Source organism: Lynx rufus, unplaced genomic scaffold, assembly GCF_022079265.1.
Source record: "Lynx rufus isolate CCGP_SWC_20201006 ecotype Redwood Valley unplaced genomic scaffold, mLynRuf1.p SCAF_43, whole genome shotgun sequence".
In the NCBI taxonomy this organism is placed as follows: domain Eukaryota; kingdom Metazoa; phylum Chordata; class Mammalia; order Carnivora; family Felidae; genus Lynx; species Lynx rufus.
The window spans coordinates 1453501-1479937 of record NW_025814860.1 but is presented as its reverse complement, the minus strand read 5'-3'; the positions used below and the strand labels follow the sequence as shown (position 1 = coordinate 1479937).

At 66.1% G+C, this 26437-nt stretch overlaps 5 protein-coding genes across 7 annotated transcripts; 2 read left to right on the top strand and 3 right to left on the bottom strand.

The window, feature by feature from the left end:
* The first annotated feature begins 258 nt into the window (after positions 1–258).
* On the top strand, positions 259–3409 carry LOC124525472 (mesothelin-like). Its single transcript, XM_047097851.1, has 10 exons — positions 259–343; positions 999–1042; positions 1146–1245; positions 1518–1696; positions 1774–1929; positions 2023–2165; positions 2244–2371; positions 2732–2826; positions 3060–3246; positions 3321–3409. The coding sequence occupies exons 1-10, from the start codon at positions 259–261 to the stop codon at positions 3407–3409; spliced, it is 1206 nt and encodes a 401-aa protein (XP_046953807.1).
* A 558-nt stretch (positions 3410–3967) lies between these two features.
* On the bottom strand, positions 3968–10485 carry LOC124525486 (mesothelin-like protein). Its single transcript, XM_047097884.1, has 12 exons — positions 10346–10485; positions 9259–9379; positions 8306–8391; positions 8023–8149; positions 7752–7942; positions 6984–7423; positions 6426–6619; positions 6187–6342; positions 5981–6108; positions 5119–5386; positions 4648–4903; positions 3968–4233 (listed from the first exon to the last, which is right to left on the bottom strand). Exons 1-12 carry the CDS (start codon positions 10483–10485, stop codon positions 3968–3970), a joined length of 2373 nt encoding a protein of 790 aa, XP_046953840.1.
* Positions 10486–13393: 2908 nt separating this feature from the next.
* Positions 13394–16509, bottom strand: RPUSD1 (RNA pseudouridine synthase domain containing 1). 3 transcript variants are annotated; one of them, XM_047097919.1, is made up of 6 exons: positions 16372–16509; positions 15686–15875; positions 15464–15587; positions 15275–15377; positions 14991–15092; positions 13394–14509 (listed from the first exon to the last, which is right to left on the bottom strand). In XM_047097919.1, the coding sequence occupies exons 2-6, from the start codon at positions 15865–15867 to the stop codon at positions 14112–14114; spliced, it is 909 nt and encodes a 302-aa protein (XP_046953875.1). In that variant the 5' UTR covers positions 15868–15875; positions 16372–16509; the 3' UTR covers positions 13394–14111. The 3 variants fall into 3 exon arrangements, with proteins under 3 accessions (XP_046953875.1, XP_046953876.1, XP_046953874.1); XM_047097920.1 differs by lacking the exon at positions 15686–15875 and having other exon boundaries at positions 16372–16507; XM_047097918.1 differs by lacking the exon at positions 16372–16509 and having other exon boundaries at positions 15686–16126.
* A 342-nt stretch (positions 16510–16851) lies between these two features.
* Positions 16852–25268, top strand: CHTF18 (chromosome transmission fidelity factor 18). The gene is made up of 22 exons (XM_047097937.1): positions 16852–16965; positions 17171–17368; positions 17450–17600; positions 17772–17940; positions 18363–18455; positions 18537–18589; positions 18719–18863; positions 19336–19545; positions 20062–20159; positions 20403–20526; positions 20610–20761; positions 20875–20968; positions 21271–21369; positions 21450–21580; positions 21768–21939; positions 22725–22949; positions 23032–23181; positions 23280–23410; positions 24081–24225; positions 24340–24456; positions 24727–24784; positions 24867–25268. The coding sequence occupies exons 1-22, from the start codon at positions 16875–16877 to the stop codon at positions 25001–25003; spliced, it is 2943 nt and encodes a 980-aa protein (XP_046953893.1). The 5' UTR covers positions 16852–16874; the 3' UTR covers positions 25004–25268.
* Positions 25263–25670, bottom strand: GNG13 (G protein subunit gamma 13). The gene is made up of 2 exons (XM_047098059.1): positions 25573–25670; positions 25263–25399 (listed from the first exon to the last, which is right to left on the bottom strand). Exons 1-2 carry the CDS (start codon positions 25668–25670, stop codon positions 25294–25296), a joined length of 204 nt encoding a protein of 67 aa, XP_046954015.1. The 3' UTR covers positions 25263–25293.
* Between the last annotated feature and the right edge of the window lie 767 nt (positions 25671–26437).

The following is a 26437-nucleotide window of genomic DNA, read 5'->3' as shown; positions in this document are numbered from 1 at the left end:
TCCCGGAGGGGGCGGGTCAGGTGGACAGGTCAGTCCTGAGAGCAGGGCTGGAGGCCGCAGAGACGCCACCTGCAGGGGCCTGAGAAGGTTCGGTGTGGGGTTCTCAGACCGTCCAGCCTCATAAGGCCCTGCACTGGCCCAGGGTGAGGCAGGTGGGTTGGAAGGGAAAGGAGGGGTGCGGGAGGGGGGTAGTCAGGGGGATGGGGGGGTTGTTCACCCAAACGGTGGGGATATCAGAGCGGCTGTCCTCCACAGACAATGGCCTTGCAGGCTGCTCTGCCTCCCCTGGGGTCCCGTGGGACCCCCACCCACTGTAGCCTCCTGCTCCTGCTTCTCAGCCTCGGTGAGTAATGCGGTGGGGGGGGGGTGCTGCTGCAAAGTAGTGGGGGCCCAAACAGCTGAGGGGCCTCAAGAAAGGCTCTCATTGCCCCACACCCCCTCCCTGCCTGTGGGCAGTGCCCCCTCCCCCATCCTTGGCAGGTGCCCTGAGGTCAGGCAGCTGTTCCAAGTTCTGGGCAGGTGGCCCGAGTCCTGGCGGGTGCTCCGAATCTCGGCGGGTGCCCTGAGTCCTGAACAGGCGCCCTGAGTTGCAGATGGGTGCCCCAAGTTGTAGGTAGGTGCCCTAGACCTGGGCAGGCTGTCAGCCGTGTCTCTGTCCCCAGAGGTGACTGTGGCGGTCCCCCTGCTGGACCTCCACGCCCTGCAGCATTAGCGGCTGAGCCAGGGCAGTGATGGGCGCTCAGGCCAAGCTGAGAGTGTCCACGGAGAGGGTAACTCCTCGACCGGAGCAGTGAAGGCTTAGGAGGAGGATGAGGGACGCCTGGGCCCCTTGGGGTGGGGTGGGCTGTGACATCATGGGGTGCAGGGGCCTAAGTCTGTGGGGGGAGCACAGTGTTGGGGGAGCAGCTTTGCCTCCTTCCTACACACGGTGGGGGCCGGTGGCAGGCACCCCAGGAATCCCTGGCTGTCCCTTCCAGCCTTACGCTCTTCCCCTGCAGGGTGGGTGCTACCTTCCAGGGTCCGGGCTGCAGACTCACGACCGGTAAGTTCCCTCTGGGGAGACAGAGGAAGGTGTCTGGCCCCAGGTAGGGGGCCTCGGACCCCCGGCCATGCACAGCTCAGCTACAGCCCTGCTCTGTCCTCAGGGTGTCACGACCCCCTGGCTGCAAGGCACCTCCCGGGACCTGTCTTGGCAGCGGCCTGAGCTGACCGTCCTCCTCCCGAGGGACCGGCGGGACACAGAGAGTAAGTGGGAAACCCTGTCCCACTGGCTGTCAAGAGACCCGGGGATGGGGTAGGGTCGTGGGCTCACACCTGCCCATACCCGTGGCCCTTTCTGGCCGCTCGGCTTGCTCCACGGTGACAACCTCGGAGAAGGGACAGAATCACTCCATTCTGCTGATGTGTAAACAGGCCTGGAGGGGGTCCTGCATTGCCCAGGGTCTGTCTCCGTGAGGTTTGGGGGGAGGAGGTTGACAAGAGACGTCCAGCCCTCAATCCCCCGCCTGCCCCCGCAGAGAAAGCCTGCCCACCGGAGCGGAGGGCCCGTGTGGTGGATGAAAACCTTGTCTTCTACGAGCCCTGGGAGCTGGAGGCCTGTGTAGATGGGGCCCTGCTGGCCGCTCAGATGGACCGGGTGAACATGGTGCCCTTCACCTACCAGCAGCTGGGCGTTTTTAAGCGCAAATTGGACGAGGTAGTTCATGAGGGGCTCACCCCTGCCCACCCCGCCGGAGCATCCCCAGCCATCCATCCAGTCACCTCCCCGGGCAGCTCTATCCACAGGGGTACCCCGAGTCCCTGGTCCGGCACCTCGGGTACTTCTTCCTTGAGCTCACCCCCGAGGACATCCACAAGTGGAACGCGATGTCCCTGGAAACCGTGAAATCTCTTCTTGAAGTCAGCAAAGGGCACAAAATGGATGCTCAGGTGACAGGGAGGGAGCGGGTGGTGTGAGGCCGTGCAGACCCCAGGGGATTGTGGGTCTCCTTGCCCCAAGGCACCCGTGGCCTCCTTCCACAGGTGGCTGCCCTGATTGCCCGCTATCTGGTGGGAGGGGGCCAGCTGGACAAGGCCACCCTGGACACACTGGCCGCTTTCCACCCGACGTACCTGTGCTTCCTCAGTCCTGAGCAGCTGGAGTCAGTGCACCACAGCGTTGTTTGGTGAGTCCCAGGGGTCCGCCGGGGGTGGTGGGCACGCTGCGCCCTGGGCTCACTGTCCGGGCCCTGCTGCCTCTCCAGGGCAGCCCGGTCCCCAGATCTGGATGCATGCCGCCCGGCCCAGATGGACGTACTCTATCGCAAGGCCCGCCTTGCCTTCCAGAACATGAGCGGGTCTGAATACTTCGAGAAGATGAAGCTCTACCTGGGTGAGCCAGGGTACACCCAGGGGGCGGTGATGGCCAAGGCTCCCCACGCAGGGGCCGCCAGTTCCTGCCTCACTAGGCCACTGCTGGTGTGACTGGTGGTCACTGTGCCCTGCGCCCTTACGAGTGTGTGTAGGTGGAGACCCTGTGAGTTCTGAGCCGACCCAGATGCTCCCGCGGCCACCTCCGGCCTCTCCACGCACCCTGAGGGTCAGATGGGCACCAGGGGAACCCGGGGCCCAGGAACTCCTTAGGAAAAGGGAATCTTGGGGAAGGAGGACGGCTTCTTGCAGCCTCCGGGCAGGGGATAAGACTGGGGGCTGTTGCGAGGTCTCACGCTTGGGGCCCTCTCCCCGCGGTCAGGTGGGGCCCCCACGGAGGACCTGCGGGCTCTCAGCCGTCAGAACGTAAGCATGGACTTGGCCACATTCCGGACTCTGCGGCCCGAGGCAGTGGTGGTACGGCCACGGGGCGGGGCCGCGGGGGCGGGGCCCAGGGGCGGGGGCACGGGAGGGGCGGGGCCAGGCAGGGGCTGCCTTCGCGCCGGGGCGAGCGCCGAATCCTGGAGCGGCCAAGTCAGGGTCTGTGCGCCCGGGAAGGGAAGCGCCGGGAGGTTTGGGCGGAGCAGAGCCCGGCAGCCTTCTGTGGGTGAGGCAGGGCGCCCTTGACCGCCCCCTGGGGGTTCTGGCAGCCGCTGACCGTTGCTGAGGTCCGAAACCTTCTGGGTCCGAACCTGGTGGGCCTGAAGGCGGCGCGGGAGAGCAGCCCCGTGCGGGATTGGATCTCACGGCAGCGGCAGGAGGACCTGGACAGTCTGGGCCTGGGGCTCCGAGGCGGCATCCCCAATGGCTACCTGGTCGTGGACCTCAGCTTCCGAGGTGGGCCAGGGTGGCCGGCTGGGTGGGGTCGGAGCGGAGCGGCATGGGGCGTCTGAGTCACTCCCTCTGTACAGAGGCCCTCTCAGGGGGCGCCCGCCTACTCCGACCCGGACCTGTGCTCACTGCGGTCCCGACTCTGCTGTGGGCTTTGGTCCCGAACTGAGCCCGCTGCTCCGGATGCTGGACCTGCCCTGCTGGAGGCCCCGCCTGGCCAAAGCGGCCCCGGTGCTCCCTGGCCCGCCTCAAGGGGACTGGGGTTCAATAAAAGGACACTTTCCTTCCCTGCAGAGGCACCCCGTGGTGTTCTGAGGACGTGGTGGGAAGGCCCTGACCTGGTAGATGTGGTTCCCGAGTTGTAGCCCCTCCTATTTGCACTTGGAGGAGGGGGTCCAGGGGAGGTAGTCCAGGCAGGCAGGTGGCCTTCAGGGCCTTCCTACCACTGTTTCCAGTCCCGGGGTCTCCCCTCCGAGTCCAGGCCAACACTCAGGGTGGCGTCTGGAGACACGGCCGGAAGACGATGGCACAGAAGTCCGTCCAGGCTGAGAAGGTCTCTGCCCCTCCTCCGGCTCAGAACAAAGGGACACAGGCGGGAAGGTCACCTTGTCTTTTATTCGAATCCCTCAGGGACGCCCCCTCCCCAGCAGCATCTGAGGGAGACCAGAGGGCTGGGACAGCGTCTCCGTCAACTCTTCAGGGCTGGCCTCGGGGTGGGCCCGGATCCTCATTCCAGCTCCGTGTCCTGGGAGCTGGATGTGGGTGGGGACCAGCCCTGCGGGCCCCTAGAATGCCGGACATGGTGGACCCCAGCTTCCAGCCCCCGTTTCCCTGCTCGTGGTGCTGGGGCGGCGCCGTCTTCAGAGGCCATAGTGCGGGTGTCCCAGGAGCAGTCCTGGCTGAGCCCTGAGGTGCCCCAGTACAGCAGCCACAGGAGGCCAGAGGGCAGGGCCACAGAGAGTGGCAGGTACCCCAGATGGGCTGGTGGGCTGCCTGTAGGCAGAGCATGGAGGGAGCACCCATCAGTCCCCGCTGGGAGCCGCCCCCGGGCTGTCCCGCCGCCTCCCGGGCCTGGGCACCCCCTCAAGGCTCACACCGTCCCTGCAGCTGGGGAAGGCCATGTAGGCTGCTGTCCTGGGCCCTGGGCAGGGATGGCACAGCTTCTCCCCCCCCCACCCCCCCCACCCCACTTTCTGGCACTCAGCAGGTTTTGGAGGAGGGGATTTTGTCCTCCCATAACTCAGCCGCCAGTGAAGAGTGAGGCCGGTGTCACCCAGATGCCACCCAGGGAGACAAACAAAGAGTGGCCGACAGAGTGTGAGGTCGGGGGTCCACAGAGGCGCTGGGCAGACCGACCAGGCCGGGTGGGGAAGGCCCACCAGAGGCGAGGGCGGGTTGGGAGCATACCGGAGGCGGGGGCGCTGTGCCTGGGAAGGCCTGACGTGGGGGCTGGGTAGGGCCCCCGGGGCGCGGTGTTGGGGGTGACGGTGGTGGAGCGGCCTGGGCCGCTGAGGCCGGCAGGGTCCGTGTCTAGGCCCAGCTCGCCAAGGGCCGACCTGTTGAGGCTGCGCAGCCAAGAGCTGATGGTCGGGTGGCTCCGTGCCTTCTGTAGGTCCCCCACGTTCTGGCCCAGCAGTGTCGTCACATTGCCGACACTCAGGCTCTGCGAGGGAAGGGAGGGGGCCGTGGGGGGGAGGTCCGGAGGGTCCCGCAGAGGCCAGCTTTGGGGCCAAGGGCAGACCTGGCAGGGCAGTGCTTGACTGAGGAGTGAGCACAGGGGTGAGGCCTGGCAGCAGTGAGCTGGGGTTCACGCGGTCTGCATCCCTCTGACTTTGGGGCGCTCGGGCCTCCCCTGGGCGGGCAGCCCCCAGGGCTCACCTGCAGCACACGGGGGTTCAGATTGGTGAACGTGTCGATGTCCATGGAGACGTTCGCCTGGACCAGATGCCGCAGCTCCTCCACGGGGGCACCTCCTGGGGGCCGGGCAGTGGTGAGGGGAGAGGGGCGGCGGGCTTCTGGGGACGGGCTGCTGCGCACAGGGCAGGGTCTCACCAAGGTAAGGACGCATGAAGCGGTAATAGGCAGCCGTGGTCCTGGTGCTGCCGAAGGCCTCGCGGGCCTTGGCGTAGAGCACGTCTTTCCGGCTCTGAGGGCAGGAGGAGATATCCAGGGCCCCGGCCAGCCTGGGGGAGGAGGAGGCTGCTGGGCAGGCCGGGAGCCCCTCACGCTCCTGGCCGCTCCCCTCCACAGCTTTCCTCTCGCCCTCTGTATTGCGCCTAATAGCGTCCCTCCCCAAACTCGCACCTGCCCCAGCCTCAGAAGGTGGTCTTGTTTGAAAGCGGAATCGTGGTCGCTATCTGTAGGTCCATTCTAACATGACCCCACGCTGAATTAGCGTGGCCCAAGGTCTAACAACTGGATGCAAGAAGGAGATCTGTACGCAGACCGAGTGCGAGGCCGCGTGACCACGGAGGCCGAGGCCGGGGCGAGGCGTCCGCCAGCCCGGGAAGGCCGAGGGGTTCGGGCAGCCCCAGAAGCAGGAGCGTCCCTGCTGGGGCTGGTCCTGTGACGCCTTGATCTCAGACTTCCGGTCTCCAGACAGCGAGAGGTCTCAAACGGCTGGGTTAATGGCACTCTGTTGTGCAGCCGCCGTAGAAAAGTAACAGCCTTAGGTGGCCTGGCTGAGCCCCACCCTCCTTGGCCGAGGGGCGGTGAGGGGGCGGTCACTGGGCCGGCTCACCGGAACTCCGAGGGCCTGATGGCCTGGATCTGCCTGGCGCTCATCCAGCAGAGGCGGGAGCCCCCGATGGCCACGAGCAGGGCGCCAGTGAGGGTGCCGTTGTGGTCCAGGTACTTCTGTAGCACAGCCTGGAGGCGAGGCCGGGTCAGCGGGGCCGGGGTCGGCGCCCCCCACCCCCGCGCCCGCGGCCCCCGCACCGCCCTCACCTCAGTCTGGTTCTCCAGGGCCACATCTGAGGCCAGCAGGGCCACGACGGTGTCTCTGGACGTGACGTTCCACTGGCCGATCTCGGAGCGGGAGTACAGGTAGACCAGCGAGGCGATGAGCGGCAGCTGCTCCTCGGGGACCCCGCGTGGGTAGACCTGGGGTGGGGGTGGGGGTGGGGGGGTCAGGCCACACCGCCCGGCGCCCGCCCACCCCTTCCCGCAGCTGGTCCGCGGCGCACCCGAGCCAGCTTGGCCTTGACGACGCGCTGGCACTCGGCCGGCAGAGGGTGCTGCAGCAGGGGGTCCAGGTTGGCCTTGAGCACGCGGCTCCCCAGGCAGGACTCCAGCTGCACGCAGTCGTAGTGCACCAGAAAGAGGTCGTCGCGCAGCGTGGCCGCCGTGATGTCCCCGCGGAGGCAGGGTCTCCCTGTGGCTGGGGGTGGGCTGGGGGTTTTGAGCTGACCTGTGCTGACCTGGGGCCCCACCCACCTACCTCACTCCTGAATTTGGCCTGCCCTTGACTCTCTCCCCAAGCTTGACCTCTAGCCAAGAAAACTGTGTCCGGACCAGATTGAGTTTGACCTCGACTCCCAACCCAGGCTCGACCTTACAGTTCAGCTCCACTGGGCTCTAACGAACCCCGACGCCCCCCCACCCCCCACCGCACCCCTCGGCTGGATGCAGACCCCTAGGCCACGCCCAGGCCAGCATGCCACATGTTGGGTGAGCCCGCCCTAGGGTTAGGAGCCCAAAGCGGAGGAGACAGAGCATCCCCGGGCCACAGTGGCCACACTGACCTGTGCCCCGCTTGGGCCGAGAGGACACCGACTCAGCCTTGGCCTTCAGAAAGCCAGTGACGAAGCGCCTGGCGTCCTGCTGGCTAAGCCGCCCAGCTCGGTACGTGGCCACCGTGCTGCCGAAGAAGTCCAGGCCCACGGCCTGGCAGAGCGGGCATACAGACTCCATACCCTGGCGAGGGGCTGGCAGGGGCCCCTGGTTCCTCCTCCCGCCCCACGGATGGAAACCCTGGGGCAGGGAGGGACTGGGGACACCAGTCCCCAGCGGAGTGGCTGCTGGAAGGCCGGCCGGACGCCCCTCCCCTTGTCCACAGCCAGCTGGACAGCCCCCCACTCCAGAGCACCCTACCTGCTGCACCTGCATCCACAGGCTGGAGCTGATGTAGGTGGCCAGGGGTCCCAGAGCCCGCAGCCCCTCTAGGTTCCAGGAACCCGGAGGCCTGGCATGTGGGAAGGGGGGCACTGTGTCAGGGTCGGGAGCACAGCCCCGAGGCCTGGAGGCTGCCTGCCCCTCTCCGAGCACCCACTTTCTGGGGCCTGCCCTGTGGGGGACACCCTGCTCAGGAGAGACTCTCCCACTCCGGGTGTGGGGGCAGGGGACCGTGGGGTTCGGAGGGTGGGGGCAGCACCCCTAAGCCGGTGTGTCCCAGGCTGCGGGGTCAGTGGGGCTGTGAGCCGGGGCGAGAGGTCGAAGGTCGGCAGAGCGGTACACACTGGCGGTCTCCTCCGGAGGGGGAGGCCTGGGCAGAGAGTTCCGGCCCTGCCTACCCAAGCGTGGTCTCCCCACTGGCCAGCAGCGTGTTGAGGGCGGCTTGCTGGGGGGCGGTCAGCCGATGGCAGCGCTGCAGATTCTGCAGCACACGGGGGTCCGCGGCCACGATGCTGGACGCGTCCATGTCGCACACCAGGACCCCGAGGAGCAGCAGGTCAGAGGCGCTGAGCCGCAAGCGGGGTCCTCCCTACGGGACGGCAGGTCAGCGTGAGCCTGGCCCCACTTCCGGTCCACCCGGCCCGCCCGAGGCCCGCCCGCGGTGCCTACCAGGCAGGCCAAGGCCACACGCTGCAGGGCGGCCCTCTGGTCCGGCAGGTTGGCCAGCAGCTCCGTGTCCCCCTGGGCGGCACGGTGGGTGAAGGCCCGGCAGTCGGCTTCCCTCACCTGTGTCAGGCTGTGGGAGGGTTGGGGGGCTGTCGGGAGGGTGGGGACCGGCCAACGGTGCTCTGGGGCGGCCCGGATATCCCTGGGGAGCTGGGGTCCCCGGGACTCCAAAGGAGGCACACTCAGCCTGTGCCGCCCGGGTTTCGGGCCGGGAGCGGGCACTCACTTGTAGAAAAGCAGCAGGTCCGGCGGGTGGAGCTCAAAGTCGTCCTGGAGGCTGTGCAGCGCGGCCAGGTTGGCCAGGCAGCTGAGCTGGGCAGGGCGGTGATGGGTCACTCTCTCGCTCAGCCCAGGGCTCCCCCGGCCCCCTTCTCTCTGCCACGTTACCCTCTCCCTCAGGGTGGTCCCTTCCCTGCCTGCCTGGACCCCGCCTCACCTGGACATCACGTCGTCTTCCCGTCTCAGCCGCTCTCGGGATGTGTCAAGGCCAGCCCGAGAGTCCTCCCCACCCTGGGCCCCCCTGCACTACAGTGACTCAGAGGCATTTATCTCAGGGCCGCCTGCCTGGGTTTCTTGTGTTGCTTGACTCACTTTGAGGTCGTTCTAGGTTCAGTACTAATTTCATACCAATGTTATAAAGAGACAAAATGGTAGCTTTTCTTCTTTCCGTTTCTTTAAACTCAGGGACGGGCAATGCTTGGATCAGTGGTGGGTCGCAGGGAGAGGCCAGCAGGCTGGGGGATCTGCCCAGGGCCCAGAACCCGTCCCAAAGGGGGACGCTGCATGACAGATGGAGGGAGGAAGCGGCCAGCGCAGGCCTGGCGGATAAGCCCTCACCCGAACACAAGAACAGAAGGCAGGGGGTCTGCAGGTAATTGGCGGAGAAGGCCCTAGAAATGATCCAAAGTGGGCAGCAGCAGAGAGTCACTCAGGGGAGGGAAAGCCCAACCTCTGGAGGGCCAGACCCCCTGTCGCGTCGGGGACTACTGAAGCGACACCCCTCAGGCGGTGGTGACGCTGGCGGTGTCTCCCGCAGGGCCCCAGTGCTCCCCCCTTCTCTCCCCCACCGTGAGCTCGCCCCCACCCGGCCCCGCAGGCCCCCCGCTGGCCCGTGTCCTGCGCTGGGGACGCCCCTGCCCTCAGCACCCCAGCCTGCGCCCATCCGCCACAGCCATTCACCTGCCAGGCTCTGAGGAGGACCCGGCGAGTCGCCATCGCCCTGATGAGAGCGGAGAGCTGGTCCCGGGGCAGCTGGCTGGCCGGCTGGCACCAGAAGCTGTGCAGGAGGGAGGCGTTGGCACTGGGCAGAAAGGAGGCAGGCGGTGAGTTGGGGGGGGGCGGTGTAGCCCGGACTGCAGTGCACAGGAGGGAGGTCAGCTCCCCAACACCCAGGGCCTGAGATACAGGAAGGGTGGCTGGTGGCGCCTGGGCGCAGGCAAGACCGCGGCTCCGCTCGGCACGCACTTGTGCCCCTGTGGCACGTAGCTGGCCCCAGGCTCCAGGCGATGAGCAGGGCTTCAGTATGGCCCCGGCCTGGACTCTGGGTCTGTGCTTCCGCCCGGGGCCCGGTCCCAGGGGGCTCTGAGCTCGAGTGAGCTCCCCGGCCCCAGCAACGGCTGAGTGTTTGGAGCAGATGTGGTCCGGGCATCTGCGGTGTCACCACGGCCAGGCTGGTTCCTAGCTGAGTGTTCCGCAGGCTGTGCGTCTACTAAAATCCGTGCGTGGGGAGGGCGTCTCACGGGACTTCAGCCTGGGTCTCCAGCCCTGCCTAATCAGCACACTGACTGGTCAGTGACTGATGGTCCACGAGAGGTCTCTGACTCCCAGGGAAGGGAAGGGTGGCTGAGCCCACGCATGAGCCCTCTGAACAGTGCTTGGGAATTACCGAGTCTCTGTTTAGGACCTGAGAGAGCAGCCAAGCCTCGGGGCAGGGGAAGAAAGCCGAGAGGACTCTGGCCGGGAGAGCAGTGTGAGAGGTGAGGGGTTCAGCGGCCCCAGTCCCGGCTGCGACAGCCTGGGGGACCCACTCTTGGCCACTCTGGTGTGGTTGGGACATGATGCAGGACACTGGGTGATCTGGGCCACCTTGGGGCAAGGTCGGTGAGTGCTGGGGGCAGCCCTGCCTCAGCCTCGCCTGGGCCGTCAGGTGCGGCCCCTGGAGCCGCACTGTCCCCTCCCCGCGCCCCCCCCCCCCCCCCGCCTGCCAGGGGATCAGCTGCCAGGATGTGACCTGTAGGCTGGAACTGCAGGGGGGGCTGGCACTCACCTGGCCCACAGGTCAGCCCTGCTGGCATCCAGCCCTCCCTGGGAGAAGCCCTGGGCCTGGGGACGAGAGCAGTGGGCGGTGAGCCACATGAGGAGGGCGAGGCCTGGGCTCACCTGGGCACCTGGAACAGAATGGGCCATGAGCGGCTGCCGCCCTCCCCCCCCACCCCCCCGGCAGGGCTGCGCCTGCCTGGTGGGGGCATCCGTCAAGGGTCTGCCCAGGGCTCCCTGTGTCCCTATGACCACAGATGGTCGTCCTGCCACCTAAGAGGAGCCGGCCGTGGGAACCACCCCCGGAGGGTCCACGGTGCCCCTTTGTGAGGGGGGGGGGCAGTCTCACCTGCTCTGAGGCCCATGGCTGTGCAGGAAGGTGTGGGGTCACGGGCGGTGGGTTCAGGACAAGCTGGAGAGGAGATAGGACGTGATGAGGCCCACGCCATCACCGTCCCCTGCCCTCCTCGGCCCGGGCACAGAGAGGGCATTGCAGTCTGGGGTCACACAGGATGGCTGCCCCACAAGTGTCTCTGTCTTTGGGGAGGGTAACAGCCCCACAAACAATAGCTCTGCGGAACCAAAGGGAGTGGCAGAAGGGGGCCGGCCCTAACCCCGGGGCCTTCCTTATCGCAGGTCAGGGCTCATGGCACCTGCAGGTTCTGGTGTCTCCGATAAACAGATCTCCACACAGCTGCAGGGCAGGGGCGGTGGTCCCAGTAAGTCCCCCCCAGGGAGCTGGGGGTTGAAGCTTCAGGGGTTCCCTAACCTGTGCCCACACCTGGGTGGCCTAGAAAGCTCTCTTCTCCTCCAGGGAGACCTGGAGGCCCAGCCAGACCTTGCCTCCGGCCACAACCCCCACCACAGCCCCGGAACAGCCCTGGCCAGCCTGCAGATGGAGGTCCTGAGGGTGTTGGCGCTTGCGGGCTTCTAGATTGCGCTCCACCCAGGGTGTTACTGTCCTCTGCAGGGAGCAAAGCGTTAGCTCAGAGGGGCTCAGCTCCCCACCCAGAGCCACGATGACACTGACTCCCAGCCTGCGCCCTGAGGTTCGGGTGGCCCTGCCCCAGCCGTCACTTCTCACCTGGGCTCGGAGACCTTCTGCCGTAGAGGGAGGCTGCTCCCGCGCCCCGGGGTGGCTGTCCAACGCAGGGGGGTATAAGCCAGGTGACGGGTGCTCCAGCCACTAGGGACCCCAGCCCACCGAGTGTGTCAGACCCTGCAGCTGAGCCCTGGGGCATAGGGCTGGTGCAGGGGGTGGGCACCTGTGTCCCTGCTCGGCTCCATGCCTCGCCTGACACCCTGCCTGCCTGGCCACCCAGTCCTGAAGCGATGCCTACCTGGCAGATGTGCAGGGGAGAGACCAGGGCTGTGCCAGGTGACGGTGCCGTGTCCGCCCCGGGGGACCTTGAGCACAGCAGACACCTGCCCTCCGGCCCCGGCGGAGCGACAGACTGAGCTCACGGTTGGCAGCCGCCCAACGCACACCCCTGCCCACTGGGGAATGTGTCTGTGCCCTGGGGGTCACGTGTGTATTCGTACACGTGCGTGTCTGCAGCTGTCGTGTGTGCTGGTGTCTTTGTGCACACGCGTGTGCCTGGGGGCGGCCACAACTATGTGAACGATAGAGGTGTTCCCCACAGGGACATCAGGCACACGTGGATCCAGTGTGGCACCTGGGTTCGGCCACGCACGCGGCACTTTCTGCCCCGTGAGCGTGTGCGTCCGTAAGTGTGCGTGCTGTGAGGCGGGGAGGGGATGAAGGCAGCAGGCAGGTGTCCTCAATGGCAAAGAGCTGTGGTGCACACGCTCTGGGGCCCAGGATGGGTCCCCTGAGGTAGAGTGGGAGGTGCCGTGGAAGCTTATCCCCAGCTGAGGGGGGCAGGGCCCGGGGGATACGGGGGCCTGGAACCCCACGGTGCTGGGTCAGCCACCAAACTACTGTCATCAGCACCACAAGGAGAGCCACACGTGCCCAGAGAGCCAGCCTCACCGCCAAGCAGGCGTGTTGACCCAGGGCCTAAGGCGCCAACAGCTAGAGGGACCGGCTGAAGACAGCTCCCCCCTCCCCTGGTGTGGACAGGCCTCACCGAAGTCCAGCTGCCCTTCCGCATGGCTGGGGGCGGGGCCCCACCAGCACACGCAGCTCCCCAGTGGGGACCTGCCCATGCTCTGGCCCCACCAGCAGTGCCTGTCCCGCCACTCTTGCTAAGGAAGCTCCCCTTTTCCCCCTTGCCCAGGGGCACCTGCACGATCCCCACACCATCCAACCCTGCCCACCCACGGCCGGGGCATGGCGGGGGGACAGACAGGCCGGGTGCGCCCGTGTCTGGCCTCTGCAGTCTCAGCCTAGAGGCCCACGGGGTGGTGGGAGACAACCTCCCAGCCTACCCGTAGGAAGCAAGGTCCAGACCTGGCCTGTGGGTGGCTTTCTGGATCCCGGGGGGATTCAAGGCACCAAGGAGGTCTTTTACGGGGAGCAGCAGCACACGGAGAACGTTCCCCAGGACGGTGCCTACTCCTGTGTGCCTTACCCTCATGCCTTCCTACCTTGGGGACTACGAGGTATACCCAGCTCTCTGACTTCTCTGTTGTTGGTTCTGTAGGCCCAGCCCGTGGGCCCCCCCCCCACCCCCCAGGCCAGTGCGTCCAGACAAGTGTCCTGCGGCTGGTCACACCTGCCTCCTGCTCTCCCCGACCCTGGAGACTGGCTGGCCCTCTGAGACGGTGAAGGGCCCTAAGGCGGATGTGGAGACCACAGCTCTAGGAAGAACTGGTGAGAACAGATGGATGCTGCCATGTTTTTGGCCAGAAATGGGGATCTCCAGGAACAGGACTGACCCAGTTTTGGTCCTCTACCCAGAGCCCGGCCCTCACACTAGGGCTGTGGGGTGCTCACTGCACGGTGGGGGAGGACAGGTCAGCAGCCGGGACCATGAGGTCCATCCTGGGTCCTGCTGGGGGGCCTAGGGCAGAGGTCTGCCCCATGCAGGGAAGGGGGCAGGGATCCGGGACCCCCAAGTCCCCCACGTCGGACAGATTCACGATTGCTCACGGGGTCAGTCACTGAGTATTTATTGAGTCCCTGACGCTCAGCTGCAAGGAGGCTGATGGGGCTGTGTTACCGGGGATGGGGGCTGGTCGTCCTCACTCCCAAGCCCAAATCCGGGACTGCTGGCTGCCTAGGCATTGTGAGAGGGTCGAGAGGCGTGGCTCAGACCCTCCCCACAAGCCATCGGGGTAGGAGGGGGCCCACGGGCAGAGTGTGGTAGAAGCAAAGGCACAAGGCAGTATCACGGGCAGGATGGGTCAGGGTCTGCAAGAGGGGAGGCCCAGCCCGGCTAGGCTGACCAACACAGGACCTCTGAGAACGGTGAGGACCAGGTGCTCTGAGGCCCGGGCTGGGGGCCCCGGAGGGACCCAACCTGAGGCTGGCTCAGCTCTTGCCTCTGCCTCTTGCAGGGAGACCTTGGGCAAATTTACAAAAACAAGCCGCGAGGGATGAAGCTTTGGAGCCGGGAAGGCAGGCCTTGGTTTCCCCTGGGGGAGAGGGGGCTTGGAGGAAGGCCTCATCCTCCGGAATCTTGGCGGCCTGGCTCCCCCTGCTGGCCTTGCGGCCCCTCTCCAGGTCTAGCTGCCACAGCCAGGGGATTCCGTCCCTGTCCGCAGGGGCGCCGCACACAGGGACACCCCCGACTTGGGACGGGCCTAGGGTTCTCCCCTGAAGCCCCCACCCCTAGTGGTCCCAGCTGGCGCTCCCACCCACCGTGGTGCCCTTAGTTGTCAGGCTCCAGTGTCCACTCTGACAGCCACTGCAGGCACGACGCCCGCTGTGCCTCTGTCTCGGGGGGCCTGGCGGAGGGTGTGGGAGTGCTGCAAGGTCCGGGGCTCCCTTCCGCAGGCTCAGGGTCGGGAGCAGCCCTCAGGACCTGGACGAGCTGGTCCAGTGACCGCACCAGGGTGTGGGGGCTCCAGCGGGCATCGAGCGTGGGCACGAAGGGATCTGGCGTGCAGGCCTCCACACACTCGGTGTGGGTGGGGATACGCAGGTAAAACGCGTGCAGCATCATGCGGAAGGGCTGGTCTTCCCGGCCCGACGCCTGCCCGTAGGTCAGGTCCCCCACGACGGGGTGACTGAGGGCGCTGCAGTGCACGCGCAGTTGGTGCGTCCGGCCTGTGGGGGTGCCGAGGGAACAGGTAGGGTGGGGAGGGCATCCCGTGCCCCTCCCCTCCCCCCACATCGCCCCAGCCCTGTCCTGTCGCTGTCTGGAAGCCCCCCGGAACCCTTGAAAATGGCAGACCTCTCTGTTTCCTGGTACAAACGAGAACATCGGGATTTAGAGAAGCGGTCGACTCCAAGAGTCGCTGCCGGGAGGGTCAGGGCCAGGCACGCTGGAGAACTCCTGCCGGCCTTCCAGAGGCCCTCACGTCCAGGAGCAAGACCCCGTGTGGGGCTGAGATAGTGGAACGGCCCCAGGCAGGCCACTCTGCCCCTGTGCCACCGTTTCATCTCACGCGTAACAGAAGGGACACCGCGGCACCTTGTGTGAAGAGACGTGGGTGCCAGACATCGACCGCGCCAGGGGCGCGAGGGACATCGTTAACAGACAGCAAAGGGGCCTGGACGGCTTCCTGGTCCCCGCCCCCAGACGTACCCGTGAGGGGCTGCAACAGCACTTTGGAGACGGGGTCGCCCGCGTACAGCCCGTGTTCCAAGACCACCAGCTCGGTGACACTTGGCTTTGGGTTCTCACAGCCTGTGAGGAGGAGGACAGGGCGTGAAGGCTGGCTGGACCAGCCTAGGGCCCGATCCACTCCAGCCCCGCTCACCTGTCTCCACGGGCCCTGCCCGCTCAGGCCCCTCACTGGATGACCCTCCCCCTCCCACTGGTCCCCAGGGATGTCCCCCTGACAGACCCCACTCCCCTGGCCTGCGTACCCTGTGTACCCTCGATGCACATGGTGTGAGCCCGACCCTCTGTGCTGTTCCTGCCGATGGCATAGTTGATGGTCATCCGGCTCTCCTGGACGTGTCCCCGTACCTGCCGGGCAGAGGGTCAGGAGCTGCTCTCGGGGCCACCCACCACTTCTGGGGAACCCCCTGCCTCGGAGACCGGTCAGGCCTTACCAGAGCCAAGTAAGCCTTGGTGACACGGCGCTCCTTGAAGCACTTGTAAGCGCTGCCCGCTGCAGCCTTGTTCAAGGCCACGCAGAGGGCCCCGCTGGTGGAGAAGTCCAACTGGTGGCAGAACCTGGCATGGGGCAGCGGATCAGGGGTGGCTAGACTGGGGGTGGCCACTTCCCTCCCGCAGAGGCCGCTGGGGGCCACCAGTGCCTGGCCTCTGCACACCTGAACCCATAGTAGGTGTCAGGGTCCGCTAACTCGGGGAAGCGGAGGCGCAGCTGCTTCTGGAGGGTGGGGGTCTCACGCCACATCCTACTGTCGATGCGCAGGTCCCAGTGCTTGTTCACCACCAGGAAATCCTGGCTCTGGTACACCACCGACAGGCTCTCTACTGGGCCTGCTTCCATGCTGGGGCCTGCAACGCACGGGGGTCCACGGGAAGTACAGCGCACGTCAGCGTCCTGCGCAATTGGCGTGTACATCCCTGTTCTCCAGGGTCCCCGGCGTGAAGCTCCTGACGCGGCGTCCGCACGCACTAGATCCCTTTCTACTCTCACTTCTCAGCTCTGATTGTGGGGTTGTCCGACCCAAACGCAGAGCCCGGAAGAAGCAGTCTCGCGCCTCAGCCCACCCCCGCGGACCCCTCCGGGGCAGTCCTCCAACGCGCGACAGGAGCCGCTGGCCGAGAGGGGAGGGGCCAAGAGAGGAGCTGCCGGCCACCCCCCACCCCCCACCCCCCCGGCGGCCGTGGCGCCCAGCGAGGGAGGCCATCTCCGCCCTCACCCCCCGCCCCCGCCCCGAAGCAGATACAATCCTCCCCGGCAGCCCCCGACCCCTGGGTCTGATGGGCACCGGCCTACGGGTTCTGGGAGCCCTTCCCGCAGCCTGCCCCGCCCCTACTTCGGACCGACCTGCAGCTTCGCCGCGCCGCCCCGGCCCGCGAGGCAGCTGCCGGGCGCCGGCTCCAGCACTACGTCCCCGCACCTGGCGGCCCAGCGACCCCGCAGCCGCGCCTCACGGGACCTACCGGAGCGCGCAGCCCTGCCCACGCCCCGCCCACGCCCCGCGCACGCCCCGGACGGGCGGCCGTGCGGGCCAATGGTGAGCGCCCAGGACCTCCGCTTCGACTCCGGCGCGTCTGCTCAGCCCGGCTCTCTCCCCGCCCTCGTCGCAGACAGGCGGGCGTGCCGGCCAATGGTGAGCGCCCGAGGCCACGGCGCTGGCTCGGCCCCGCCCGGCCTGCGCGCGCAGCCCCGCCTCCGCCCCGCTCCTCCCGGTGGCCAATGGCGACAGCCGCCGGGCACGCCGGCCATTGATTGGCGGCGCCGGGACGCGAGGGGCGGGAACGGCGCGCAGCACCGGCGGCCGCGCGGGAGGTTCGGAGCGGCGGGTTGGTGCAGCGGGAGCGGGCGCCATGGGAGACCCCGAGCGCGAGCTGGGGGGCGGCCAGGAAGACTTCTACAGCCAGTTTGCGGCCGAGCTCGAGGTGCTGGCCGAGCTGGAAGGTGGGCGTGGGCCCCGCCTCGGCCTCGTCCCCCTAGTCCTGGAGGGCTGGTCGGAGGAGGGGAGGCGGCGGGGACCCGGAGGCTGGAGCGAGCTCGGGCGGGGGCGTATCGGAGCGAGAAGGGCCCTCCAGCGCCCCAGGCCGCGGGAGCTGTTGCCTGTACAGGCTGACCTGGCGCCGCTGCTGTCAACCTTCTCTCCCGGCAGGGACAGCCGCCCCGTCGCCCTCCAGGGGTCCCTGGCCCGCAGTGTGTCGGTCCCGGCTGACATTCGAGGAGGAGGCCGTTGCTGGAGGGGACGCTGCCACTCATTGCTCTCCAGGCGGACCTCCAGGGAACCACAAAGGCAGTGCCAGGAAGAGGCAGCTGGCCGATCATGACCCCAGGGACGGGGCCTTGCCCCCCAGTATGTCCTCAGAGCCTCAAAGCATACGGGTGGGGTGTGAGGCTTGGCAAGAGCTTCTGAAACTTTCGACTTTCTCCCCAGCCCCCAGGGTCAAACGGCTCAGGATGGAAGTCGTGAAGAAGCTGAACTTCAGACCTGAACAAATGGAAGAGCCGCCCCTTCCTGACTCGCCTGCTGGGGACATCACCCCCCCACCGAGTCCGGAGATCCCCCCTGAACTGTGGGGCAAAGGGTGTGTGGCTTGGGGCACAGATGCCCCAGGGATTTTGGGAGGGTCCCAGATTTTGGGAGGCTTGGGGCTGAGTGTGTGTGGGAGGGATGTATAGTCAAGAGTGGATCTGAGTTTCTCGGGCCATGGTCACAGGAGGTGAGTGTCCCCAGGTCAGCATCTGTCCCTTCCTAGGCCCTTGGATGCTGGTGCTGACGTGGGTCCCCTTCAGGCCTCTCCAGCAGCTCGAAATCCTGTCCTGAGGCGGCCCCCTGTCCTGGAGGACTATGTCAGTGTGACCTCCACTGGTGGCTGCCGGGCTTTTCTGGTGCTGCGGGGTGACCCCGTGGGCACAGGGGTGCAGGTGAGTGTTGTGTGGCCACAAGTGGGGGTGAGAGGCTGGCAACAGCCTTCCTGTAGGGTTGGCGGGCTCGGTGCCGTCCAGGAAAGGGTCCTAGACATCATATCAACCCTCAGACCCTGGGGACCCCTCAGGAAGTTCACGTGACCTGCAGTCATCCACTTGTGAGGGCCAGTTTCACTGTCCCCTTCCTGTGGCGTCTCTTTTCCCTTTCTCTGATGTTTTAACCTTTACCTTTTTTCTTTAGAGCTATCTCCATCCCAGTGCATTTTCTCTTTAGGATTTTTGTTGGGAGAGGCGGTTTGTCCTTGCGTCGGTCTGTTGTCAGTAGAAAACGCCACCTGGGTCCTTGAGCACTGACGAGAGAGGGTCTGTGGGTGGTTGTGTTCTGAGAGATGACAAATGGTGTCCTCGTTTCCCAACAGAACCCTTTCCTTGATATCTGGTGGCGAGGCCGTGGCCAGCTGGACCTGTTGGGTGTGTCCTTCGCGTCCCTGAAGGAGCAGGTCGACAGTGAGGTGGGATTTGTCGGGAGAAGGGTAGCTCTGGGGTGACTGCGTGCTGGAGACACGCTGATCCCGTCTCTGCTGTTTGCACAGCGGAGGCAGCAACTGCTTGAGGAGGCCCGTCAGCTCTCAGACACGCTTCGCAGGTGACACGGTGGGCCCTTCCAGCCCTGGGACCCTTACCGGTTCTTGGACTGCTGATCTCCAGCCTGTAGTCGGCGGGGGGTGTGCAGTCCCTCTACTCGCCCGGCAGCTCAGGTCATGATGTTCTCCAGCCTCAGCTCTGAGGAGGTGGGAGAGGAGGTCCAGACTTCGGGGGCCCCTGAGGAGGAGCTGGCTGACAGCCAAGACGACTCCCAGCACTGCCTCTGGGTGGATGAGTTCGCACCGCGGTGCTACACGGAGCTTCTTAGCGATGACGTGAGACCTCGTTCTCTTGTTCCCGTTCACGCGTGACTGATTTTTTTGTTGCCCCAAGGTTGTTCTTGTCAGCTTGAAGGACCTTGGGAGGGTGGAGAGGGTTTGGATTTGCGCTTTGGAGCTGTATGTGGGGAAGCTGAGGCCAGCATGGGGCTGGCATTCTGGAAGTCACCTGCGACCTGGGCTGGGGGTCCAGGGCTCCCCCTGCCTGCAGCCTGTTTCCTTTCCCGCTGTCCCAGCAGCTGATGCTGGAACACGCGGGACAGTGGGGTCTCCTGAGGGAGTTAGGGTGGTAGGGACGGAGGTCCTGGTGCGAGCCTCGCTCTGTCACTCACCGGCAGGGTGACCTGTTCCTTAGCGTCCGCATTCCCGTGTGTCTTTCGGGGCTTGGGACAGCAGGCTGACGTGAAGGGCGGGCACGGGGAGTCCTCGGTGCTGGCGGTTCCTCCAGGCCACGCTTCCCGTCCTGCAGTTCACTAACCGCTGCCTCCTCAAGTGGTTGAAGCTGTGGGACCTGGTGGTGTTCGGCCGAGAGAGGCCTGCTCGGAGGCCCAGACCCGGTCTAGAGCTGGCCCGCGGTGGCAAGGAGGCCACGACCTCCAGCAAATGGAAAAGCCACGAGCAGGTGCTAGAGGACATGCTAGAGGCTGACCTGGACCCGAGCCGGCGGCCCCGGCAGAAGGTGAGCCCCGCCTGGCCGTGCCACACACATCTCTGAGCCCGGGGGCTGTGCTCCCCGGGTGGCCAGCACCCTTGCAGCCTCTGGGGCCTCTGTCTCCGTGGCTGAGGGCGTCATAACGCCAGGGTGTTGGCCCGGAACGTCGGTGACATGAGTCGGAATTTGAGTGTGCTTTAAAGACTCGGGCGAAGTTTGCTTTTCCGAGGACCGCGTACCTTTCCAGGACGCTCACGGCGACAGCGGGTGGTTTCTGGGGTTCAGTTGCACTAGCAGTATCTGCGTCTCTGTCAGATCTCCCACTGCTGGTCTCGGGCAGCGCTGTCTCTGACTCTGAAGCGGTAGGCGGGAACCCAAGCGCGCTGAGTGTGGTCTGTGCTTGTGTGCTCGCCACAGTGGGCTTGGGGCACATCCCTTAGGAGCGAGCCTCACGGGACAGGAGTTTCAGCCTCGAGGGCGGAGCAGGGGTTCCGCGGTGGTATGAGTGGTAGCCTGTCTTCATCCGGCCTGTCTTGGCCGCAGGTGGCGCTGCTGTGTGGCCCCCCGGGGCTGGGCAAGACCACCCTGGCTCACGTGATTGCGCGGCAAGCTGGTTACTGCGTGGTGGAGTTGAATGCGAGGTACGTGCCAGGCTTCCGGTCTGTTCTGACTCCCCCGAAACCGTGGTGGGCCAGAGGTGGGGCTTGGTCCCGGGATCTTGGGCGGTGGAGTTCGTGCTTTGTCAGGGCTCGCTGGGACGCGGGGTGGTCCTGTCACAGGGTAGCCTCTAGCTGTAGGCCTGGTGGCCCAGTCCTGGGAGCCTGTGCTGCCAGGGACCCCGATCGCTCCCCTGACGGCCCCACCTCTGGCCTCACTGGTTCCAGTGACGACCGCAGCCCTGAGGCCTTCCGCACGTGCATCGAGGCGGCCACGCAGATGGAGTCGGTGCTGGGTGCTGGCGGGAAACCCAACTGTCTGGTCATCGATGAGATCGACGGGGCCCCTGTGGTGGGCCTCCTGGGCGCCCTAGTGGGTGGGCAGGTGGGCCGGCGACGGGCTGGGGCTCACCGTGTCCTCCGCCCATACCCCAGGCCGCCGTCAACGTTCTTCTGAGCATCCTGGATCGCAAGGGCCCGCGAGAAGCAGAGTCTGGGGGTCCGGCTGTTCCCACAAGTGGGGGACGGCGACGCTGGGCTGAGGGGGGACTCCTGATGAGGCCCGTCATCTGCATTTGCAATGACCAGTGAGTGGGGGAGAGCAGAGGGCCCCTGGGAGGGTGCCGCCCCACCATCCCCCCCCCCCCCCCCCCGCCTTTGCCCTTGGGGGCGGGTGTGTGCCCGTGTCTGCCCCCTACAGGTTTGTGCCCTCCTTGCGGCAGCTGAGGCAGCAGGCCTTTCTTCTCCACTTTCCGCCCACACTGTCATCCAGGCTCGTGCAGCGGCTACAAGAGGTGGGTGAGGGCTGTGGTGGGGAATACGCAACCGGGGGCCATGTGGCCAGCTATGGGGTGGGGGGACGCCGCGCCTGTCCTGGTCCCCTCTCGCATCCAGGCCCCATCCCCTAGCTGACCCCTGGGCGTGGGGGTGGCTGGACCAGTTTGCCCTCTGGCAGTAGATGGTTCGAGCACAGAGCGAGGCCGGGCCCCTGAGTCTGTAGCTGTTGTTCCCCTGCATTCACCTGTGTTCTGGGGAAGAGGTGGCCTTGGGGGGGGTTTCTGTGGGAGAGAGCGCCCACCCTCCCGCCTCCCTGCAGATCTCCCTGCGGCGGGGCATGCAGGCCGACCCGGGTGCGCTGGCGGCTCTCTGTGAGAAGACGGACAACGACATCCGCGCCTGCATCAACACCCTGCAGGTGGGCAGGTGGGGCAGGGGCTGCGGCCGGGGGAGGCAGGGCTCAGCCGCCTCTCACTGCCCCTCACACCCTGTGTCCAGTTCCTGCACGGGCGGGGCCGGCGGCAGCTGAGCGTGCAGGTCGTGCAGACCACTCGCGTGGGTCTCAAGGACCAGCGCAAGGGGCTCTTCTCCGTGTGGCAGGAGGTCTTCCAGCTGCCCCGGGCCCAGAGGTAAGCGGGCCGGCCAGCCCTGCCTCCAGCAGAGACCAAATGCTGCCCCGGCCCTGGGGGCACTTGGCCTCCCCGCCATCCCGTTAAGGACCAGTAGAGCAGACCCTCAGGCCGCTTTGGGTGGCAAGGTGCCACCGAGAGCGATAAAGAGGCGGGGCTCCGTTCCAGCCTCGGCACCCCTCTGCAGGCAACGCTGGGGCCAGAACCTGGCCCTGATCCCGCACACGCTCCTGCTTGGCGATGGGCCCACAGGTCTGGGGCCCCGTCCTGCCGAGGTGCCTTTGACCACGGCTTCCCAGCGGTTCTACCACATCCTGCACGTGGCTGCGTCTGCAGGCGAGCATGAGAAGGTGGTCCAGGTAATGATGCTCTTGGGACGTTTTTGGGGGCTCCCAGTGGGTCAGTACCTGGCTGTGTGTCTGTCCCCAGACAGCGGGCGGGAGACACTTCAGATGGTGTCAGGGAAACAGGATAGGTGCGAGGGGTGGTGGACGTGGGGCATCGGGGAGATCTCTCAGAGATGACAGCAAGTGGACCGAGGCCTGGGTGGAGGGACTAGCTGGTGCCAGGAGGGGACGCCCCGTGTGGGCTGGCAGGGTGGGGAGGTGGGCCGGGTGCGCAGTGGGGTCACTCCATTTGCTGGTCGGGATCCATCTGGGTGGGGCGGAGCGGGCAGAGTGGAGTTCCGGTTTGGGCGGGTGGCACAGGTGCCCCCCCACCCCCGGGAAGCCCGGCCTAAGCTGCCTCCCTGACTAAGCAGCTTTGGATTATTGGGTGATCCGTAAATCTGGAAACCGTTACGGGGAGGGGTCGTGCCGTAGCCCAAGGAGACGACTCTCGCAAGGAACGAGAGTGGGGCTTCTTCTATGCCCTTGATTCTGACTGACGGAACTTCCTTTAGGGAGGTCGGGTTCTTTTGTACGTCTGTCAGGGATTTGGTCAGAACACCGGGGCGGCAGGCTGGGCCTTCTTGGCTCTGTCTTTGGGGTCTTGGGGCGGGCCCTTGCTGGTGTTTGCAGATGTCCCGAGGCCCTGCATTTGGCAGGGCGGTGGGAGGTGGAGGTTCCCGTTGGGTGGTGCTTACATGGCGGGCTGGGGGCCGCGGCTGGAGGGGTTCGGGGCCCACCCACCTGCTCACCCCCAGGGCCTGTTTGACAACTTCCTGCGCCTGCGGCTTCGGGACTCCAGCCTGGGTGCCGTGTGCGCGGCGCTCGACTGGCTGGCCTTTGACGACCTGCTGAGCCGGGCCGCCCACCACGGCCAGAGCTTCCGGTTGCTGCGCTACCTGCCCTTCCTGCCGGCAGCCTTCCACCTGCTCTTCGCCTCCAGCCACGTGCCGAGGATCGCCTTCCCCAGCAGCCAGCAGGAGGTGTGCCCCTGCACCCAGCCCGGGGCTCGGGGCCGGCCCAGAGACGCCGGGTTACCCAGGCCCCATTCACTCTCTGCCCCAGGCCCAGAACCGGACAAGCAAGACACAGAACCTCATCCAGACGCTGGTGTCGGGCCTGACGCCCGCTACCCGCAGCCGGGCTGCACCTCAGGCCCTCGTCCTGGATGTCCTCTGCCTGCTTCTGGACATCCTTGCGCCCAAGCTGCGCCCTGTGAGTGCCTCAGCCAGGGCGGGGTTGCGACTGCCCATAGGGGAGGGCCCCTGGCCATGCTCAGCGTCCGTGCCCTTGTCCCTGCGCCCCGTCCACAGGTGAGCACACAGCTGTACAGCACTCGTGAGAAACAGCAGCTGGCCGGCCTTGTGGGAACCATGCTTGCCTACAGCCTAACCTACCGCCAGGAGCGCGTGCCCGACGGGCACTATGTCTACAGGCTAGAGCCGTGAGTCTGTGCGGCACCTGGGGCGGGGGTGCCGGGGGCAGGAAGCTGGGCTCCAAGTGCCGTGGTGGTCTCTGGGCCGGGAATCTGAAAGCGTGGTCTCGGCGACGCGTGTGTCGGTGTTGCCGTCTGTGGGGTAGCGGCAGGGGCTCAGTTCCCGCTTAGCCTTTGCCCAGATGTGATCGTGAGGCGTGGTGTTCCAGGTCAGGCACAGCGCTGGGGTCTGAGGTTTACTGCGGAGGCTCTCGCTGCCTCAGTGTCCCACAGAGGGCCCTTGAGCTCTCCAGGGCTCGGCTTCCCCATCCCGAGATAGTCCCCGGGGCCCTGCTACCCAGCGAGGCACCAGCCGCACGTCTCCCTCTGTCACAGTCACAGGGAAGCAGCAGTGGTGACAGTTCCAAGCGCTCAGCCCCAGACTTGAGACCAGGCCTTGCCTTGTCTCATTTCTTCATCCTGTGGCCCTGGAGGGGTTCCCTTCTTGTGCCCACGTGTAGTCGGGGAAACTGAGGCTTGGGGCAGGTAATCTTCTCTTGCTGTGGGGCTCAGGCATCGTGTTGCCAGGACCGGGGCCCACCCTGCAGCTCTTACATTCTGGCGTCTGGGGCTGGTGTGGCAGGTGGCCCCTGCCTGTCTCTGCTGACCAGGTACATCTCTGTGCCAACTCTGAGAGCAGGAACGTGGAGGAGGTCTGCCGCTTTCCTGAGCTGCCGGCCCGCAAGCCCCTCACCTACCAGGCCAAGCAGCTCATCGCCCACGAGATTGAAATGGAGAAGATGCGGCGGGCGGAGGCCCTGGCCCGGGCTGGGGACAGCCACCAGGTAAGCGTGCCCGGGCTTCGGGCCAGAGCCAGGCCTAGGAGGGCAGGGCTGTTGGAAGGGACCTTGTCCCTGGAGTGGCCCTGCGCAGTCAGCCTTCGCCACCTGTTTTTGCAGGCAGAGGAGGGTCCCCAGGGGGTTGCTGGGGAGAAAGGGATGCAGCCACCTGCCTCACGCAGCCACGAGGAGCAGCGGCTGGAGCGCATCCTGAAGAGAGTGGCCCTGGAGGAACAGGTGCAGGGGGTGGGGGTGGGGGGCAGGCGGGTAGGGACGGGGCTGGTGCTCAGCCCTGGGGGCCTGCCAGTAGTTCCCTGCTGCTCAGCGTAGGGCGTTCCACTTGGCTCAGTTTGGATCTGGTTACGGTGTCCTCCTGCCACTATGCGGGTTCTGAGGGGCTGAAGGGAAGGGAGGCTGGGAGGGGAGGTGGGCGTCTGCTCCCGCAGCCGCCCGGGCCCTCTGCTCACAGCAGGGAGTCTGAGACCCTGACCAACCTGTCTCCTTCAGCCCGAGAGAGACTTCTTTGGTCGTGTGGTCATCAAGAGAGCGCCAGCCCTGAATGCAGGTGTGTGGCGGGAGGGAGGGGAGGGAGGGGAAGGAGGGAGGGGCCGGAGCAAGGCAGAGTAGCAACCACACGTCCTCCACAGGAGATGTGGCCCCGGACACAGATGCGACCGAGTGGCGCATAGGCACAGCGGTGGGCAGGAGTGACGTCTGGTTTCGCTTCAAGGAGGGCGTCTCCAATGCCGTGCGGCGCAGCTTGTACATTCGGGACCTGCTGTAGCGGGCCTGCGCCGGACACCTCGACCCGTGCTGGGTGCCCTGGACCCCTCACCGGACGCCCCAGGATCTACGCTGGATACCCTGGGGCTGTGCGGGACACCTCGACCCGTGCTGGGTGCCCTGGAACCCCCCCACCAGATGCCCCAGGGCCCAGGCTTGATGCTGTGCTGTTGCTTTTTCTCCATCAGAAAATGTACAAAAGCACGGACATCATCAAAGAGTCTTTATAAAAGCCACACCTTTATCGAGGTGTTCTCCCTACAAAGAGGCAAGAGTCGGGGCGGGGGTGCTTCACAGGATGGCGCACTTGCCCTTCTCCACCCACGGGTTGTTCTTCATCAGGTCGGGGTTCAGGAACGGGTCCTTGGGGATCCCATCCTCGATCCACTTGAGGAGCCTGTGTGGGGCAGGGTGGAGAGGGGGAGGTGAGCAGGCGGGTGGCCGAGGGCGAGGGCTGGCTGTGGAGGTGTGGTTCTGGCTCATGCAAAACGCTCGGGGCAGGGAAATGAGATGCAGATGGGAGCCGGCAGCCCTGGGTGGGCGGGGCTCCGTGGGGTCCTGGGGACTTACTCAGGGATGGTCTTGGAGGACATCTCCCTCTTGAAAGCCAGCTGGTACTTGAGGCTTTCTACCTCTTTTTTCATCTGAGGCACATCCCACTCCTCCATGGCGTCGGGAGCTTCGGAAGTGGCCAGCCTGGGGCTGGAGGGCGCGAGAGGAAGCAACAGCCAGGGGGCCCGCCAGCCGGCGGTCACCCCCAGATGTGCCCTACCCACTGGTTGAGGGCACCCCCTCCCAAAGGAAGGAGGGAGGCCCACCCTTGTACAGTGACACCCAGTCTGGGGCTTGGGAGGTCCCCAGGGGCCTCACCACCGGTTTCCCAAGGTCCACATAGGCACCCACACAGTCCACAGGGTGCAGGGCCTGGAGCTGAAGCCCCACAAATGAGGCCCCATGTGCCTGCCCCTCCCCCATGGGGCTAATTAGCCACAGGGAAAAGTTTTTACTCAGTTCCACACCCTTACCTCCCACCCCCACCAAAGCCTTACCACGGCCTGGTCTCTGGGTGGGAAGGAAAGGGGCAATGTTGTGGCGACAGCAGGGCCAGGCACACGGCACAAGTGGGTTCCCAGAAGCCCGCCCTCCCGACTCCCAGGCCCACTTGCCACCCTGGTTGCAGAGTGGGTGACCCAGACCCTCATCATGTAAGAGGTGGGGCCCTGCTTGGCTTCCTTCCAGTTCCTTTCTAATGCTTTGCATGGGGAAGCCTACCCAGAGGAAGTTAATCCCAGAGCCAGGAGGATTTGGCTGCAATTTGCATCGCTGCCTGGAGGCTGCAGGGAGGAGGTGCTGAGGACCTTGGGGTCCCAGGCTGCACAGCAGGTCTGGGACTGGGGAGGGGCTGCAGCCTCTTTGGGCCCAGGGCTGCCCCCAG

Bases quoted from the DNA above. Each gene is read 5' to 3' on its own strand.
- LOC124525472 (XM_047097851.1), top strand. From the start codon at position 259: ATGGCCTTGCAGGCTGCTCTGCCTCCCCTGGGGTCCCGTGGGACCCCC. The intron at 1,697-1,773 runs GTAGTTCATGAG...CTCCCCGGGCAG, and splicing joins TTAAGCGCAAATTGGACGAG to CTCTATCCACAGGGGTACCC. The intron at 2,166-2,243 runs GTGAGTCCCAGG...CTGCCTCTCCAG, and splicing joins GTGCACCACAGCGTTGTTTG to GGCAGCCCGGTCCCCAGATC.
- LOC124525486 (XM_047097884.1), bottom strand. From the start codon at position 10,485: ATGGCCCATTCTGTTCCAGGTGCCCAGGTGAGCCCAGGCCTCGCCCTC. The intron at 8,392-9,258 runs GTGAATGGCTGT...CGCCCTGCCCAG, and splicing joins TCCTCCTCAGAGCCTGGCAG to CTCAGCTGCCTGGCCAACCT. The intron at 8,150-8,305 runs GTGAGTGCCCGC...ACCCTCCCACAG, and splicing joins GACCTGCTGCTTTTCTACAA to CCTGACACAGGTGAGGGAAG.
- RPUSD1 (XM_047097918.1), bottom strand. From the start codon at position 15,942: ATGTACACGCCAATTGCGCAGGACGCTGACGTGCGCTGTACTTCCCGT. The intron at 15,588-15,685 runs GTGTGCAGAGGC...GCCCCATGCCAG, and splicing joins GACACCTACTATGGGTTCAG to GTTCTGCCACCAGTTGGACT. The intron at 15,378-15,463 runs GTAAGGCCTGAC...TCTGCCCGGCAG, and splicing joins CCAAGGCTTACTTGGCTCTG to GTACGGGGACACGTCCAGGA.
- CHTF18 (XM_047097937.1), top strand. From the start codon at position 16,875: ATGGGAGACCCCGAGCGCGAGCTGGGGGGCGGCCAGGAAGACTTCTAC. The intron at 20,969-21,270 runs GTGGGTGAGGGC...GCCTCCCTGCAG, and splicing joins TCGTGCAGCGGCTACAAGAG to ATCTCCCTGCGGCGGGGCAT. The intron at 22,950-23,031 runs GTGTGCCCCTGC...TCTCTGCCCCAG, and splicing joins TCCCCAGCAGCCAGCAGGAG to GCCCAGAACCGGACAAGCAA.
- GNG13 (XM_047098059.1), bottom strand. From the start codon at position 25,670: ATGGAGGAGTGGGATGTGCCTCAGATGAAAAAAGAGGTAGAAAGCCTC. The intron at 25,400-25,572 runs GTAAGTCCCCAG...TGCCCCACACAG, and splicing joins TCCTCCAAGACCATCCCTGA to GCTCCTCAAGTGGATCGAGG.